General features: G+C 41.9%; 1 protein-coding gene across 2 annotated transcripts in view; it reads left to right on the forward strand.

Moving 5' to 3' along the window:
- Positions 1-17,731, forward strand: part of PKP3 (plakophilin 3) — a 160,487-nt gene that overhangs the window by 112,981 nt on the left and 29,775 nt on the right. For both annotated transcript variants that reach the window (XM_082269847.1, XM_082269846.1), the window contains 2 exons: positions 10,889-10,977; positions 15,570-16,264. In XM_082269847.1, the coding sequence (XP_082125973.1) occupies positions 10,889-10,977; positions 15,570-16,264 (784 nt within the window). The remainder of the gene's footprint in view (positions 1-10,888; positions 10,978-15,569; positions 16,265-17,731) is intronic.

Genomic DNA, 17,731 nt, shown 5'->3' on the forward strand with positions numbered 1-17,731 from the left:
TTCATTCTGGCCCCACCATCACCACCACCATTGCTGATAACCTTCTAAAATACAATGACATGATTAGTATGTTGTTCAAAGTGCTTCAGTATGTCCCTAACTAACAAAGATAATGTCGATCAGAAGTTCTTACCTCACTTGTTGCATTTTAAAAGTGTTTATACCCAAAAGGTTTTTTTGGTTTCTTTATTACTTTTACCTTTCTGATCAACCTCCGTTTAACAGACCAAAGTGGCAGTTTTAGGGTTGAGACAAACCATTTATCACTGGCAGGGGTGCTTACAATGGTCAGCTTTTATTTATGTAAAAGGAGATAAACCTTTTGCTGTAATTGCTTAAAAAGTGTTCGCTGGAGTTCAACATTAACTGCTTGCTGACTGTATACTGTATATATACGGACTCAAGGGGCTCTCCTGTTCAGGATCACATACCTGTACATGATTCTGCACTTCCAGGTCTTGGGTGCGCTGCCGGCGACCTGCTCCCACTTGTCTTGTCTTGGTTTGCTCCTGCTGTGTCCAATCAGTGGGTCCTATGTCCATCAGGACCTGACGATTATTCAGGAAAGAAGCAAAACGGCGGTCTGCCTATGTAATCAGGGCAGAATGCCATTCTGTCAGAAGGGAAGGTACTGATCCTGTGTTTCTGCTGAGGCAGGAACATGCATCTCTGCCTTCCCCTAGTCAAAGCACCCCCCCCAAAAGTAAGGACAACTTGGGAACACATTTAACCCTTTGATTGCCCCTGATGTTAACCCCTTCTCTGCCAGTGTCTGTACAGTGACCATGCATGTACTCTATCACTTTATTACTGTATTAGTGTCACTGATCCTCAAAAGTGTCAGGTGTCCGATTTGTCCACCGCAACATCGCAGTATCGCTAGAAGTCGCTGATTGCCCCCATTATTAGTAAAAAAAAAATACCCCTTTGTAGATGCTATAACTTTTACGCAAACCAATCCATATACGCTTACTGGGGAAGTTTGATTTTTTTTTTTCTTTTTTTTACTTTTTTATTGGAAATGCTTTATAGCAGAAAGTAAAAATATTATTTTCTTACAAAATTGTCTGTCTTTTTTTGTTTATAGCACAAAAAATAAAAACTGCAGAGGTGATCAAATACCACCAAAAGAAAGCTCTATTTATGGGGGAAAAAGGACAAAAAGTTTATTTGGGTACAGTGTCGCACAATGGCACAGTTGTGAAATTAACACCGTATCGCAAAAAATGTCTGCTCATAAAGGGTAGAAAATCTTCCGGAGGGCAAATGGTAATTTGTTAGTCGAGTCCATTTAAAGCTGCTAGTACATCCAACACTACCCTCTTCTTAGATTGACTATGCTGCTGTCCCAAAGGTGGCTCCATTGCTCCTCTATGGGGCTATGGAGTTGATGCCCTAAGGCAGGAAGTGGGTTACTGACCAGATCATTGGGGGGAAAAAATGGGGCGGGGGGGGGGGAGCCTAAAAAAAAAAAAAAAAAAAAAAAAAAGAAAATGAATGCAGGCAACACTATACTGTTTGAATCATCAATTCAGAGTGTTAAGATATTCAGTATGACTCCTGATGGAGAATAGCAATGTAGTTCTCTCAAGACAGGTTTCTTTAAAACCACTGTGGTGTTTACTAAATAGCAATGTGTCAGGCTCCCCTTTGGTGTAACTATAGGTGCTCGGCAGCTCTAATTTAGGCTTCAGCTATTAAGATGGCTGACTGTAAAACCGGACCGAGGCCTAATGACATCTTCGCCTTCTCTAAATATCTGCCTGCTTCACACCATTGCTTGGATTATATGCTTTCTCAAGAAATTTGGCAAAGAAATTGTTCACTCATGTGCATGAATGCCAGAAATGCTTTATACAGACCAATTAACCTTCACATTCATTCACAAAAAAGGCCCATAACTCTGCCAGTGACAGTGTATTCAGAGTAATTGCTGACCGAGTTGGTTACCAAGGAGCCTCAAAGACCCCAAAAAAGCCTTTCGGTTGATATAGAAACCCATGAGAAAGTAACGGCTTCCTTTAAATTTTGTCCTGTAGTGTTTTTTTTTTTTTTTTTTATCCTGTCCTCTAGCCAGATGCTCTTGTAAATGATATACTATGCAAGCTAGTTTAGCAGCTCACATGCCTTTAACTGTATGCAAGTGTGTATTTTAGTAGGGAAATGTGAGGTGTATCCTAGGCCTCTTTTATTAGAGCTGGCGTTCAATGTTTTTTATATCTATCACTCAGGACAGGGGCTTTTGGTGAGGACTGCAGCTAGCTACTTGCCTACTGACTATGGGCCCTGGCTTGTGAGGGAACACTGCTCTTTGTGGGGTGTACGCTGGGGGGACCCTTGGAGTAATGTTTCTTTTGGATTCAAGTCCACATCTCCCCAAGACACAGACTCTGGGACTCTAAGCCCAGGATTCATGTTAAATCCCTAGCTGCCTATTGCCAATAAGGGACATGCCTATTGCCTCATGGCAGATGCTAATATCATCTCAACCACCTGTCTTCCACACATTGTTGATTGTGCTGATTAACTACCCTATTGTTTATTGTGGGGATGTTTTTATACTTATAATAATGTGTATTGCGCTTCATGAGCTCGATGACGGCAAGTCTGCTAGTTAATACAGCTATTTCTGTACACAATTTCATCTGCATATGATAATATAATCAGGCGCCTGACCTGGTGGGGTATATATTCCGTGTGTTTGTTAAATAAAGGTTCCAGATCTTAAACAAGCTATTCTCGGCTAGTTTTGTATGGGGGCGGCTAGAATATCTGATAGTTATGTTCAAGACTAAAAGAAGTGGTGTTCTGACGGAAGCACATTGTGGGGTCACAGTTCCATTATATATATATATATATATATATATCTATAATTGTGTATGTGTGCGTATGTGTGTGTGTGTGTATATATATATGTGTATATAATATTTTTTTTTTTTTTTTTTTCATGCACTGATGCTCCATATAGAATAATAGTAAAAATGCATAAAAAGGAACTTTAAATGGGCAAAAGAAAAAAAAAAAAAAAAAAAGATGAAGGCGGACCAGACATAATTCTACAGTAAGAGTGATTTACGTTCAAAAGGCGAAAGTGGTTTTTTTTTTTTTTTTTTTTTTGGAGAGAGGAAAGCGTTTGTCAGCATAATAAAGTGGTTGTATCACTGCTTTCACAGTATAGATTGAAAAAATATCTATACTTTTTTTTGTATTCAGCACATGTTACAATGCTATAAGCTCACTTTGCAGATCTTCTGAACCCTGATGGTCATTTAGAATCCTACACAATATAATCCTGACTGAACTGTACTCTCAGCTGCCAGGATTAGATTTCTTTTCTTTATTGGAGCTACTGCTATTGCATCGAAATGGAATGGAGATACAGGTAGGTTTACCATTATTTAGGTATGCTGGTGAGTCTGACTCTGATTAGAGTTCTTGTGTAGGTAGGCAGATTTTTTTTTTTAATATAAAACACTGGCTGTTATAAAATTGAGAACATCCTTTTGTTGATCTATAGCTCTTGTAGATGTATGCACAGTATGTATTCTAGCTGAAGGCCTCTCCCATTTTGATGAGAATTTTTTTTCTCGTTTAAACTTTGTTTAAACTGGCCCATGCCCATTTACCAGTGATGAGCTTCAGCTAGTAGTTTTGATTGCTGTCCTCCTCTAAACTGTCTTCCTAACCCAACCATAACAATCCTGGTGAGCGTTGTTTGCTTGGACTTCTACTACTCCTGACTAAGAACTCCAAAGAACAATAAGGGAAAATGCATACCCAATTGAAAAAAAAAATAAAAATAACCAGCCTTTGCTGCAATTTTCACCTTAATCTCAAGATTTCGCCTGAGTACTTTTGTTGTGTAGTTGTGAAACTTAATCTATTTCTCCCCGACCCATGGGGACTTTCCTATTCTGGCTGAGTATTATCAGCATGGGACCCTCAGGATCTCCCAGCACTGGACATTTGGAACACCTGCAGGGCAACAATCAGTGGTCAAACCGCAACTTCCCGGAATACTTTCAGATCCATCCTAGACATACCCATCAATGAACCCCATTGTGATCCCGATGGGACAAACCGTACCCAGAAGGCAACTCCTATAAATTACAGGAGCAGTTCACACAAAGAAATGCCTTTTCAAGAGCTTACAAAGTTAATAATGTAAAGCCGGGGCCTCCAAACTTCCTAAACAACAAAGGGCCAGTTTCCTGCATTTCAGACAATAGGAGGGCCAGACTGTGGCCAATGAGAGTAGAAAATTCCCCAGCATCGATGGGAGCCCACAATCTCTCAGGTTTGGTGGTCAGTGCGATTTTAAAAAAAAAAAATGTGGTCAGTAGGAGGAAAAATTCCCCATGATTAGTATTCGTGGCAGAAATGGTGCACCATTGTTGGTGTCCGTGGGAGCAATGATACCCCAATAATTGGTATTAGTGGGAGGAATAGGGCCTCACTGTTGGTGTCCATGAAAGCAATGGTGCTTCATCGTTAATGTCAGTAGGAAAAAATAGTGCCTCAAGGGCCAGACAAAGGCAAGCAAAGGGCCACATCTGGCCCTCGAGCCACAGTTTGGAGACCACTGATAAAAAAGTACAAATCGGCCTCCCACAAGGGATTGATGGCACACAGCTTTAAGGTTGCAAACAGTTTGTAATAGAGTTGAGAGACAAGAGGGGCATCTACCTAAAAAGAGGGGGTGTTTTCAGAGCCCAGCATCCCCATACAGGGGAAGTTGAGCAGTATATAATAATGAAAATTCATATTACACCATCCAGCTCACCCACAAGGGGGAAGCGCTACAGTAAATGCTGTGCAATTATACCATGAACTTTGACCGTTCAACTGCAGGGTATACAGTTAACCACTTTTCCCAGTAAAGACTACCCCTCCGGAAATCTCACCAAGTAATTCATCTATCACCTTCTTCCCATGGTGCCCATCAGGGATGGATGATATAGCCAAATACACACGTACACAGTGCACCCCTGAACTCTACACCCCTGAATAATAAAAAGAGTAGATACATATTACGGATCCAACGAGCCCTTTGAGGGTAACCATACTCCTGATGCCATATATCCCAGAACTGTTGCACTGAAAATACATTTAAGACCTACTGCTGATGGGATTGTGTTTGACACCCCTGCCTTTTGAGGCTAGCTACTGGATAAAAGTACACCTATGGTGACCAGGTCACCCAGAAACCAAACTTTAGCCACCCTTCTTTTTCTGTTAGCTTCTTATTTCTGTTTTTGGATCTCGTTAAGAACATCTGCTGTCCTTTGTATTTGCCACCAGTTAATTTGCTTTCATGTCTGTGGGCCTTATTACCGTTCATGTAACAGTATTCACCATTATCATGCAGGAAGGAAAGTGTAGATGGATATGTACACATTACTGCTGTGTACTTTTCCTTTCATCCTCCGTTATTCATCACCTCCGGTTCTGGACAAGTGTTTGCTTTCACATTGCTCTACATTGGCCTTTTTATTGTCCCAATCAGGCATATTGCTTTTCAGACCAGTACAAGCATTTGTTTCTAGAGACATGATGTATTTAGTAACCTAGAAGACCAAATATGTTTAATGAACTGAAATGGTGTCTTGACCGATAGAAAAAAAAATTCGCAGAACTTGAATTGTAAATGCAACTGCACATAATTTTGTCTTTGGTCCACCTGCAAAGTCTCACAAATACCTGTTGAATTTGCTGGTAAAGTCCACCTAATGCACTACCTGTGATGGAGGGACAGCTCCTGTGCTTCACTGTTCATGAATTCTCAGCAGCAATGTCTCTTATGTAGTCTGTGCCAATCAATCAGTGCCAATTAGTGTTGAGCAAACACGGACTGTATTATTTGGGTCCGTACCGGATAATTGGATTTTTGTTACCCGGACATGGACCCGAAAACTTTACTGTATGTTCGGGTTTAAAATCCGTGTTCGGTAATTTTATTTCCTGTTTTGTATGTAATGGCGCGGTTTTAATGGCGGGCTTTCAACAGCCAATCAACAAGCGTTTAACTGGTGTGCCATAGAAGCCATCACAGCCATGCCTACTAATAGCATGGCTGTGATTGGCCAGCTGAAGCGTGTGACCCAGATCTTTATAAGCTAGAGACACAGCTCGCTGTGCGTCAGTCTGCTCTAGTGTAGAGAGAGAGCACACACAACTGTGCTGGCTGCTGCTGATTAGGGACAGACAGGGAAAAAAAACATTGTGCCCGAAAAGAATGCAGGGACAGGTCGGAGTGTAGGCAGGGAAAGATATTTGAGCATTTTAGGGACAGGCTGGAGAGAGTAGGCAGGGAGAGATTAGGAGACACAGGACAGAACAATCGTCCGTTAGCGATCTACATCAATTTTGCTGTGTGGGGGGTGGTGCAGTGAACAATCTTTTTGCCCTCACTTGAGCCCACTGAGGAGGAGGAGGGAGAAAAAAAATATTTTTATCAGTCTGTTGTGTGCAGCGTTCAGCTATATTTTACTACAGATTGCTGTTCTAATCTGCTATTTAAAAATTACAAATTTAAAGGGGAATTTTTTTTTTAAGAGCACTTGCCATGCTCTTAACTACATTTTGCTGCCATTTGCAGCACTCTAGCCCTTTCCATTGGTTTTTTAGAGCCATTTTAGTGCCTGAAAGTTCGGGTCCCCATTGACTTCAATGCGGTTCGGTGTCCGGAAAAAGTCCGGGTCACGGACCCGGACTTTTTTTTTTTCAAGTTCGGCTGAACCCGCCGAACACAGACATCCAGGTGTCCGCTCAACTCTAGTGCCAATCAATTAGATCCTATCTTATGTTTTTTTTTTTTTTTTTGACTGCAGTAAAACTCGAAGAACCTTATTACTGTACTGTTATCCTCTTCATTATTTTTATAGTATATAGGGAATAGAGGGTTATAATAGGAATATGGTGTACGTTTTCGTTATTATGTAATTTTATGGGTACCTCTGAACTTCCAGATAGCCTAGCAATTCCCAGTATGACCACTCAACAAGTATAATTTGCAAATCCATTCCTTGTCTCAAAAAAAAAAATACATAAGTAAAGGAAGGAAAGTGAATCCATGCAATCCAAATACAGCCTACGCAATGTAACTTCGCAGCATGAAGTCAATTGACTACTAGTAGCTGGGCAGAAGTCAATGAGCTTTATCTGTCAAGGCAAAGTGCAATAACCCACAGTAACATCTGATCATTTTTTTCACTGGAGGGACTTCAACAAACTGAAATGTGAGTGCTATGACTTCTTACACTTTGTGCCTCTTCATAACTCTGCATGGTAATTTGCTGAATGAGCTTTTACATATGAAGGGTGTAGTTATAAACCTGTCTTAACAGTCTTCAGGGCAACAGGTTAACAGCCCGCATCATAAAATTCTAAAGTGGTGGTACTTGCCGGTGTCACCATGTCAGGGAACTAGGTCCCCAGGAGAGGTTTGTGAACAACTGGAAAAGGTGAGGGGTCAGGTCAGACTGTAATAACAAATATGTAGCCAAGTGCTGGCTATATAGTTTTTTTGCCATCATGGGACCATCTTCTTAATGAAGATTGCATTGAGCTTTGTTCCCTCTAGTGCCTAGCGTGGGGATCATGACATAATTCCCTAACTGCAGAGAGAGAGAGACCACTATTAAAGCAGAGGATCGTGGGACATGTAGTCCAGAGAGCCAGGACCTCAATATATTGAATGCTGTTGCAAACTACAAGTTCCAGCTGGCTGCACAGGGGAGGAATTCTGGGTGAACCAAGAAATAAAATGGTCCGGACAGGGGCTTGCTGTCTTGGGACTCAAGGCCTGCAGCTACAGGAGCAAGAGGCTAGGTTCCCCTGGTTGGCGTAAGAGGGCGCCACGGCCTGGATAACACAGTGAGCCTTATTCCTGGAGGCAGATCCACAGTTGCCAGGTTTTCATCGGCAGAATGGCTATCCGGAGTCGCTCTCCTTTATACCTACTGATGCTGCTAAATCCCTGGGTCCTCGGGTGCACAGCCAGGCATCTTCGATTTGGTTGCAGACCCTACAAGAGCCTGTTCCAGGACACTTGATCTTCCGGAGCCTTGGTATCCTCAGACACCTGTTCTGATGTCAGTCTAAGATCAGAGTTCCCCTTACTTGTAGATATTTCTCTTGCTAACAAAACTTTATACATATTGGCAATACATATACTTTAATTCTGGTATGGTGTAATTCAGTATCAGATAGAGGTGCACAGCTGTATTCTGCTGACCATGTTTTGGTTCATTTAACTTACTGTAGAAGGATGAAACCCCCTTGTAAACATTTTTTTGTCTTTATTTACTTCTGGTATGCATCCCGTATTTGCTCTTTTTAAAGTAGTTGCATTCTTTGATTATTTTCACATAATTTAGGTCATAGTTCAAGGATACACCTCAACCCAGAGTTATTTTCCTACATACCTGCTGTAAAATATTTACTGAATTCCAACTGTCTTCATCCATGAGGTTGACAATAGTCTTAATGTGCATCTGTCCCCTATAGCTACACCTTGTCCTAATTTGCCTACAGACAACAGAATGTTCACCTGATTTAGTCTGCTATAATCGGATGCAGCAATCTTATGTCTATATCTACTTCTGGATCATGGTAGACCTCTCCTGACTGAGCCAGTGTGGGAAGTGACAATCCGCTGGTTTGTAGATTTCATGTTAAATCCTATTTTTATGCCACATCAGATAAGCTGGCACTGGGGATGTCCAAATGGCTGCATCTTCATGGAAGCCAACGTGCGTGTTTGTACAATATGAACATGTGTGTTTGTAGAACGATTGCACTATGGCTAGTTCATAAAATCTATAGGCACCTAACCCAAACGGGGGAAACCTGGCACTAAAAGCATGTGTGGCCAATGTGTAAAGGTGCCTAGCAACAGAACTTTGCTCTTTTCACAATAGCATACTTGTACAGAAGTCTTCCCCCAAACTGCACATTCTTTGGCTGTCCCTTTTTGGGCAATAGAATCGGTCAGTGGCGTTGTAGTTATGTTCCCAGCTGATTGCTTTTTTATTATTTTTTTTTTAAATTCTAAAATAATTGGGGTTTGTTTCATGCTACAGCTAGTATTTCCACAAAAATCATTCTACAGACTCAAAGTTGAACTAAAAGATGCTTTAACCACTTGCAGACTGCCTAACGACTATTTACGTCGGCAGTCAGCCCCTCACAGGCAAAGTGACGTAGTACTACGTCGCTAGCCTGTGAGGCTCTAGGGAGCGAGCGCGCCCTGCTGGAGGCGCGCTCCCGCTCGCTCACGGACCCCCCCACGCGTGTGAGCGTTGGACCCGATGTCCGCCGGTCACTAGCGATCGTCGGTTACACCGGGAGAAAGGCAGGAGGCTAGTGTAAACAAAGCCGCCTGTCTTTCTCCCCTGTGTAACAGCAGAGATCATACGGTCCTGCTATGTAGGACCGTAGATGTCTGCTGTTACATCCCAAGCCACATCCAATCACAGTTAGAAGCATGCCCCTAGGGACACACTTAACCCCTCCCTCTCCAATAAAGTTAACCCCTTCCCTGCCAGTGTCATTTTTACAGTAACAGTGCATATGTATAGCACCGATTACTGTAGTAATGTCACTGGTACCCCCAAAAGTGTCAAAAATGTCAGTCAAGGGTCCAATCTGTCCGCCGCAATGTCGCAGTCCAGCAAAAAAAATCGCAGATCACCGCCATTACTCGTTTAAAAAAAAAAATAATAAAATAATAAAAATGACAAAAATCTTTCCCTTAGTAAACGCAATAACTTTTGCGCAAACCAATCAAAATACGCTTTTTTTTTTTTTTTTTTACCAAACATATGTAGCAGAAAACAAATTGGCCTAAAATGTTAAAAAATTTTAATTTTTACATTTTTTTTTTTTTTTTTTTTGGGGAATTTCATATAAAAAAATGTGAAAAATATTATTTTTGCTAAATTGTCGCTCTTTTTTGTTTATAGCGCGTGATCAAAAAATCGCACAGGTGGTCAAATACCACCAAAAGAAAGCTCTGTTTGTGGGAACAAAAGGACGTCAATTTCATTTGGGTACAGCGTCGCACGACCGCGCAATTGTCCGTTAAAGTCACGCAGTGCCGAATCGCAAAATAGGCCCTGGTCAGGAAGGGGGTAAAATCTTCCGGGGCTTAAGTGGTTAAGGTTATCAAAAAAGCTGCTCATTGCTTATGCCTTGTAAATGCCTTTGGAATCGGATAGTCTCCAGACTAGCATTTGCAAACCAGGATTAAACTGTGCCTACTTTTACGTGTGTAAGGTTTTACCTATATGATTAACGATTGCCCATTCTGGAACACCTATAGCTTTCTCTATTCCTTGCACTCCCCCCATTCATTTCACCTCTAAGAGCCCATGGAAAGCATGAGCAATCTTTAGCCTTGAACACGGTTAGGACTACTGCAGGGGAACAGGACAGCAGGGAGCATAGGGAGTGTAAGTATCTGTTGAAAGAGAGGTGGAGGGGAAGCTATCAAGAAAACTTTTCACCTTGCCATTAATGAGCTAGTGACAGATTCCATTTAAAAACAGGAAATTTAAATTTGCTATAATAACATTCTTCTGGACATTGCGGCACTTCTATGTGCAGATTTCTGAATGTCCCTGTAGAAAGAACACGGAGCAGTGAGTTAGTTGGCAGGGCTAGTTGGATTGAAATGTCGAACAACATTTGATGCTTTTCATGCTGTGTTAACTAGTTGAAATAAAAGGGGGGAAAAAAAAATCTGATTTTCTGTTAAATGACCTAAAACTTCCTGATTAGTCTTGCTTCAGCTTTTATGATGTCCACGCTTGTAGAGTTCTTGTGGAGATCATAGAACTTCTTTATTTTGATGAATAACACTCTCTCTCTTTCTTCTCTCACACAGAGAGCTACACCACTCGATCCCAGTACAGTTCCATGCCAGCTTCCTACAGCTCCCGCTCCCAGATCCTCAACCCCGATCAAAGGATAGCTGTAAGTACCTGTTGACTGAGCTTTGAAGGGTGGGGTGACATTTATTTACCACTATTCATACAATGTATGAGCATCTTGTAATGTTTATAATCCACTGCAAATCCTATCTTTATTGCTGGCTCTTAGTCATGTTAGAACTAGCGTTCCCACTTTACTTTTAAATTGGCCTGTTTTTCAGGCAATACTTTTCTATCTAGGAAAAAATAGGTTTATGCTAAAATTAAAGTCTGCAAGTTGTTACAAGACAGTCACCTGTGGTCACAACTCAAACCCTGAGGGCCCATCCATGCTGTTGAGACCTGGTGCCTTGCATTAATGAAAATTTGAGATAAGACAACCTACTTATTTGAATAATTTTGCTGCAAAAGCACTAGCCTGCACTAAAAATTGGACACATCATTTTTTTGCAATACAGTGTACCACAACGCACCAGGAGTTGTTCTGTTCTACAGTGCAGATGCATCAAAGTGCAATTGAAAATGAATGACTGTCTCAAGCTCAAATTGTGGTTTCCAAAGCATGCAGCCAAAAGTAGAATAATCCATTCATTTAATACCTTTCCTGACCATCTGGATCATACACAGCATAGACGAAAAGTAATAAATACTACTACTAAAAGCTTTAGGTGTCTCTCCAAAAACCATATAGTAATCTCTATATATAAACTATAAAAATTAGAAAAACAAAACCGTATGTCCGAGAAATTTTTTTGGCTGGTGACCCAAGATAAGTGCTTAAACACCACAGATTATTAAAAAAACAATTACAAAGCAACAAATGCCAATAGGCTCTGTGACCAAAAATTACAGAAGCCAACTACTAGGATTAAGCAGTACCAAAAAAAAAAAAAATCCTAAAGGTGGAGGTAGTCGCATTGAGGATTTAATATATAATAGAAGCATACACCTTATTATGTGTTGAGTTAAGGCAGCCTATTTATTTTAACAGGCTGGAAAAGCACAAATCTGCACTATAATTTGGAAATGCATCATTTATTGCAATACAGTGTACCACAAAGCACCATGAGCGGTGCTCTGCAGATACATTGGGGAGCAATTGAGAATAAATTATGGATTCAAGCTCAGTCTGCGATTTGCCAAATCTTGCAGCCAAGCAAAATAATCCAGTTATTCAACCTCTTTCCTGACCTGGACCATACAGAGCATTAACATAAAATAATAAATACTATATATAAGAGGAGCTTTAGGTGTCTCTCCAATAACCATGCATCATTTTTTTGTAATAGAATGTACCACAATGTGGCGTTTGTGCTTTGCAATGCAGGTGCAATTGAGAATGAATGACTGACTCAACTCAGACTGTGGTTGCTAAGGCATGCAGCCAAAGCAGAATAATCCGGCCCTTCAACACCTTCCCTGAGCTTTTGGATCATATAGAGCATAAACGAAAAGTAACACAGGGAGCACAAACATAAGTCTGAGTGATGAAACACGTCAGCTGGAGTCATTGCATGCATCATGTGACCATTGGAGTATAGGTGAATTGCCCTTCGGGAGCTTATGGGTGAATGTTAACACTACCATTCCCTACAATAACATTTGTCAGTGCTGTGAATCACTCATAAAATGTGAGTTTAATATTGTAAAATATTGTTTTGGAGTAAAATGGGTTGCATTATGAAGAAGTGATTGATCTTGTTTATTTTGGGAAGGAGTTCTTTCTGATGACGACCTCATTTGTCTGAGAGGGCAGAATACACTGAGAGATTGAAATGTGAGCAGACTAATCTTTTCATAACAAAGGATGGAAACCAAGTGAGTCGCCATCTATAAGGAAACACAATCTGGGTCATAGACACCCTTTAGATTTCCTTCAGGGTGCAGAACCGAAGCTGTTGGTGCTTGCACCCAATTCATGTACTTGTAACAGACCTAAATCAGTTTGTGCCCGCACTGGGGTTGGAGTGTCCATACTGGATATTTCTTCCTCGGTGTGCTTCCACTTTCCCTCCCTGGCCACTGCATCTGTCACACTAACAGGTGCATAGCCAAGGAGTCTTGTCCAGGGGTGGGTGGAGCTTGATGGGGGAACAGCAGTGGGTGGATCCATAGTATCGTTTAAACCTGCCCACAGCCCTGTGCTGTCAATCAACAGCCAGGTGAACCTGATAAGGAACTTGTCACTCTGTTCCCCATCAGGCTCTGCCCACTAAGGCACAAGTAATTTCCTAAATATAGGCATTGCCATATTTGGGTATTAACCTCCCTTGTATTCTTGAATCTATGTTTAAGTTTAACCTTTGGCTAGGGAATCTCCTAGCCAACAGCTAAAAGGGGACAGAATATAGTACTGTGCAGGAAGCTGTCACCTTTATGACAGCTCCATAACACAGACAGGTCCCACTCTGTGTACTGGCATACCTTTTTGTATGCCAGCTCAGACCTGGTCTTTATTACCGCCAGTTTCTAAATCTGAGAACTGACCGTAATCCTTTTAGAAAATGTCACTGCAATAGCGACAGGCTCTTAAAGTCACAGTAATAAGGACTACCTGAATTTGTTTCACCTGTTGGATGAGGCAAATGCTTGCCTGAATAAGATGCAAATAGTTCTTAAGGATAGTTAGTCTCGAGCAGGATAAGTTGGAAACCCTTTTGGGGGACGATACCCTCAGAAAACCTCTGTATACACGATGCTTCACCCCTCCATCCGGACTGGTTTGGATGGACTGCGGGCAACATGGAATGAGGACGGGCAGGGGTTGGACGAGGAGGACTGGGAGGAGATATGGGATGGCCCATTTAGATGCCTGGTGGCAACTAGAGATAAGCTGATACAATTCAAAGTGTTGCATAGGATTTATTTAACCCCACAGCGTCTACACCGTATGTTCCCTACCGTCTCGGCCTCTTGCCCCTGTGATTCTGCGGGATTCTCCCATATTTTTTGGGGGGTGTCCTGCGGTTGGGGGCTTCTGGCGAGAGGTGACGAGTTTTTTAGGTCTGCTCTTATTACTGGAATAGTTCCTCTGACAGTTAACGATAGGTTTTTGGAAGGGTATGGTTAACGCTATAGTTCCTCTGTATAAAGATGCTTACACGTCCAGTGGGTCCAAATTTGATAAAGTGTGGCAACGGTGGGTGGATTCATCGCAAACTACTGACGTCCAAGATTAATGATTTGCTTCTCTACCTGGAAGTGACCTAGCTGGGAACGAGCTCCATATTTGATTACAATGGGTGGACTTGATGTGCTTGCTTGATGGATCCTGATGGTAGGGGGGGGGAAGGATTCTATTCTGTCATATTACATGATGTAATTTCTTCTGGAAAGATGGTTTAAAAGATGCATTTTAGGGTGGTTCCAGCCCTGTTTAGCAGGTTGGGGTTGTTACTGCCTTACATGTTTTATAGTAGTAAGTAGAGGATTATGTTTTGTTTTGAGTCGGGGCAGGCCCCTATTGGCTTTATGTTTTTGCAAAAATTCTCAAATAAACAGAATTAAAAAATATATATAGTTCTTAAGGAAACAGCCAGATAACTGCCGTTGCTAGCTTTAATGAATTCCCCCAAATGTGTTTTGGGTTCTCAATGTGGATGGAAAGAGCAGGATGGTTACCAAAGATTGCTGGGGGTTTTATTGGACATTTTCTTGGTGTTTTTAATTACAGGTTTTTTCATGGACATTTATTTGGTGCTCTTTTTGATTGCACAATTTATAGTAATACTATAGTAATTGTTTTCTAGATTTTTACCTAAACACTATTGTATTCTATGTAGAGGTGCAGAGGTGCATGGTTTCAGTATTTATCAGAGGATATCTAAAGCCAGTATAAACCGTATAATTTTGTGAAACCCTAAAAACTAGCTGAAAAAATGTATAATTTGCTTTTTTCAGTGTTTCTGTACAGTACAGTGTGTAGCTATGCTTGTATCTTTTTTCCAATTGATGAGGTAACATTTGGCACAAGATGAACTGATCTGGTAGATGCTGAACTATTAACGAGCAAGCAGGCAGAGTAGGCAGGTGCTGGTCCAATATCCACCATCATGGAAGCTTGGGGGGCATATCCTGTTCTCCACCAACAATTCCTAAACAATGGCCTACACCACTTAGTCCTATTCTATTCTGCCTGTCTGGCTGCTCTCTGTTCATTCATTAAGTGCTAAATGAATTGTGTGCAAGGTGAGCACAATTAGAGACCATGTTCACAATGGCTAAACCAGGGTTCATCCAGAGGTTCCTAGGGGTTCCTTGAACCGTGTGCAATTTCTGCCTCTCAGATAAGTTCCCACTGACACATTTTTGATCTTTTTTAGCTAGCTGTAAGGGTGTAATTCTTCCCAATGACCACAAGTGTAAGCAGCATTCCTCTCACGGACCATCACGCTAATGTATCATGTGTTGTAGATATAGTAGTGGTTCCTTGAGACTGGAAAGTTATTTCATGGGTTCCTATTGTATGTGTTGAGGAAGGCTGGGCTAAATTATACCTAAGAAAAGATCTTAAAATAAGTCCATTATTTCAGTTGATATATAGACGTGTTTTATGTGTTGGGGGCGTGAAAGAGAAAATGTAATTGTATAATAATATTGATGAGTAATATTGTGGATTTTTTTGTTTCACTACAGTCAAGCCGCTCAGTTGGATATGGTACCCTCGGGGGCATGCGCTCAGGCTACTCTTCCCGCTCTGCTGTGGATGTTGGGGCCTCACAGAGAATCAGTGTACCTCCTCCGCAACAGCAGCAGCAGCAACAACAACAACAACAACGATACTCCACCACCTCCCGTCCATCCTCCTACCATGAAAGGGCCTATACAGGTCGAAGAGAGTTTGATACCGTGTCTCTGAGATCACTACGTATTGGAGATGGTGATGACCGATATGAACAAGTGGCAGCTTCTCAACCCGCTTATTATACTCGTCAGATGTCTTCTGTCAGTGCAGCACCCACAATGCAGAGATCTCACTCGGGAACCTTTGGTCAGGATGGTGGCGGTGGCGGTGGCTCATGGGTTGAACGAGCAGAGGTAGTACAGACTCGGACAATTCGTGCACCTGCCATGCGCACCCTGCAACGCTTTCAAAGTAACAACCGCAATCGTGCCGCCTCTGGATCATATGGCACCTTGGTTGCACCTCAACAGATACAACAGTCTGTTGGAGCAGGCTCTGGGTATGTGACAACTACGATGGAGCAGACCTCTCGAGCCCCGTCTGTGAGAAGCCTGGCAGAGTCTGCACACCAAGTTCAAGAGATAAGAGGCATGGATGTTTTTGATGGGAACAAAAGCCTGATAAGTCAGCATTCATTCACTAGTGGGTAAGTTTATACTAAAGTAGCGATTCTGCAATTTCTTTTTCTATGAGGTCTTGCATACTTGTGAACAGATGACACCTGAGCATCACTATCTCGGAGAGTAGTCCACCACAGTGTGAGAACCACATACCAGAGCTTTGTATTTTGGCTCACTGAAAAGTTGAGGAACTAAAAAACAGTGGCAGGGAGCACACATAAGTGACAGTGTTGGATCATTAATCACAATAACCTGTCTTCTGTAATATTCTGTTTACACTAGTAGAATTTCAATCAAATTGTTTGGCTTTAAGAAACAAATACAAATTCTAACCATGTATGCGCTTTTCAAGTGGGGACATCCATTCATGGTATAAGCAAGCAAAAATGTTAAAGTACTCTATTTTGAACAACATTCTAAAGTTAGTACTTAACCCTGTACTGAGTATTGTAGCACAAATACTCCTATAAATGTTCCTACAAATGCTAAATCAAAAATCTACTAGTGTACAGCCAGCTTAACCACTTGCCTACTGGGCACTTTTACCCCTTCCTGCCCAGGCCAATTTTCAGCTTTCAGCGCTCTCACACTTTGAATGACAATTGCGCGGTCATGCTGCACTGTACCCATATGAAATTTTTAGCATTTTTTTCACACAAATAGAACTTTCTTTTGGTGGTATTTAATCACCTCTGGGTTTTTATTTCTTACAAAATAAAAGAAAAAACATAAAATTTTGAAAAAAAAAAAAAAAAGTTTTTCTTATTTTCTGTGAGTAAATTTTGAAAATAAATACATTTTTCTCCTTCATTGATGTGCGCTGATGAGGCGGCACTAATGGGCACTGATAGGCTGCACTGATGGGCACTGATGAGGTGGCACTGAAGAGGTGGCACTGATGAGGAGGTACTAATATGCCGTACTGATAGGCGTCACTGCTGTGGCACTGAGAGGTGGCACTGCTGGGCGGCACTGATGGGCACTGAGAGGCGGCACTGATGGGCACTGATGGACACTGATGGGTGGCACTGATGGACATTGATGGGTGGCACTGATGGGCAGCACCATCAGTGCCCACACTCAGTGCCCTTAGTGCTGCTAGTCAGTGCCTAGGTGAGCAGGCACTGATGGGCACTGACTGGCAGCACTATGGGCACTGATTGTGGGCACTGATGGGGGGGCACTGTGGGCACTTATGGCATTTTTTCCCCCTCTTGTGTAATCAGGGCACTGGTGATCAGTGCCCTGATTACATTCCTCTGTGTCCCCTTACCTCTGATCACCTCTCCTCTTCCTCACACTGCAGTCTGTGTGAGGAAGGAGAGCTGGCGATTAGAGATGATCTCATATGTTTACATATGAGATCATCTCTCATTGCACGGTCCGATCACATGGTAAATGGCCGCTGTGATTGGCCATTCACCACGATCTGTGATGGGCTGTGTCCAAGGGACACGGCCGACACAGATTTTCCCCGATGCGCGCTCGTGGGA

Source organism: Pelophylax lessonae (assembly GCF_965119305.1).
Source record: "Pelophylax lessonae genome assembly, chromosome: 10".
In the NCBI taxonomy this organism is placed as follows: Eukaryota; Metazoa; Chordata; class Amphibia; order Anura; family Ranidae; genus Pelophylax; species Pelophylax lessonae.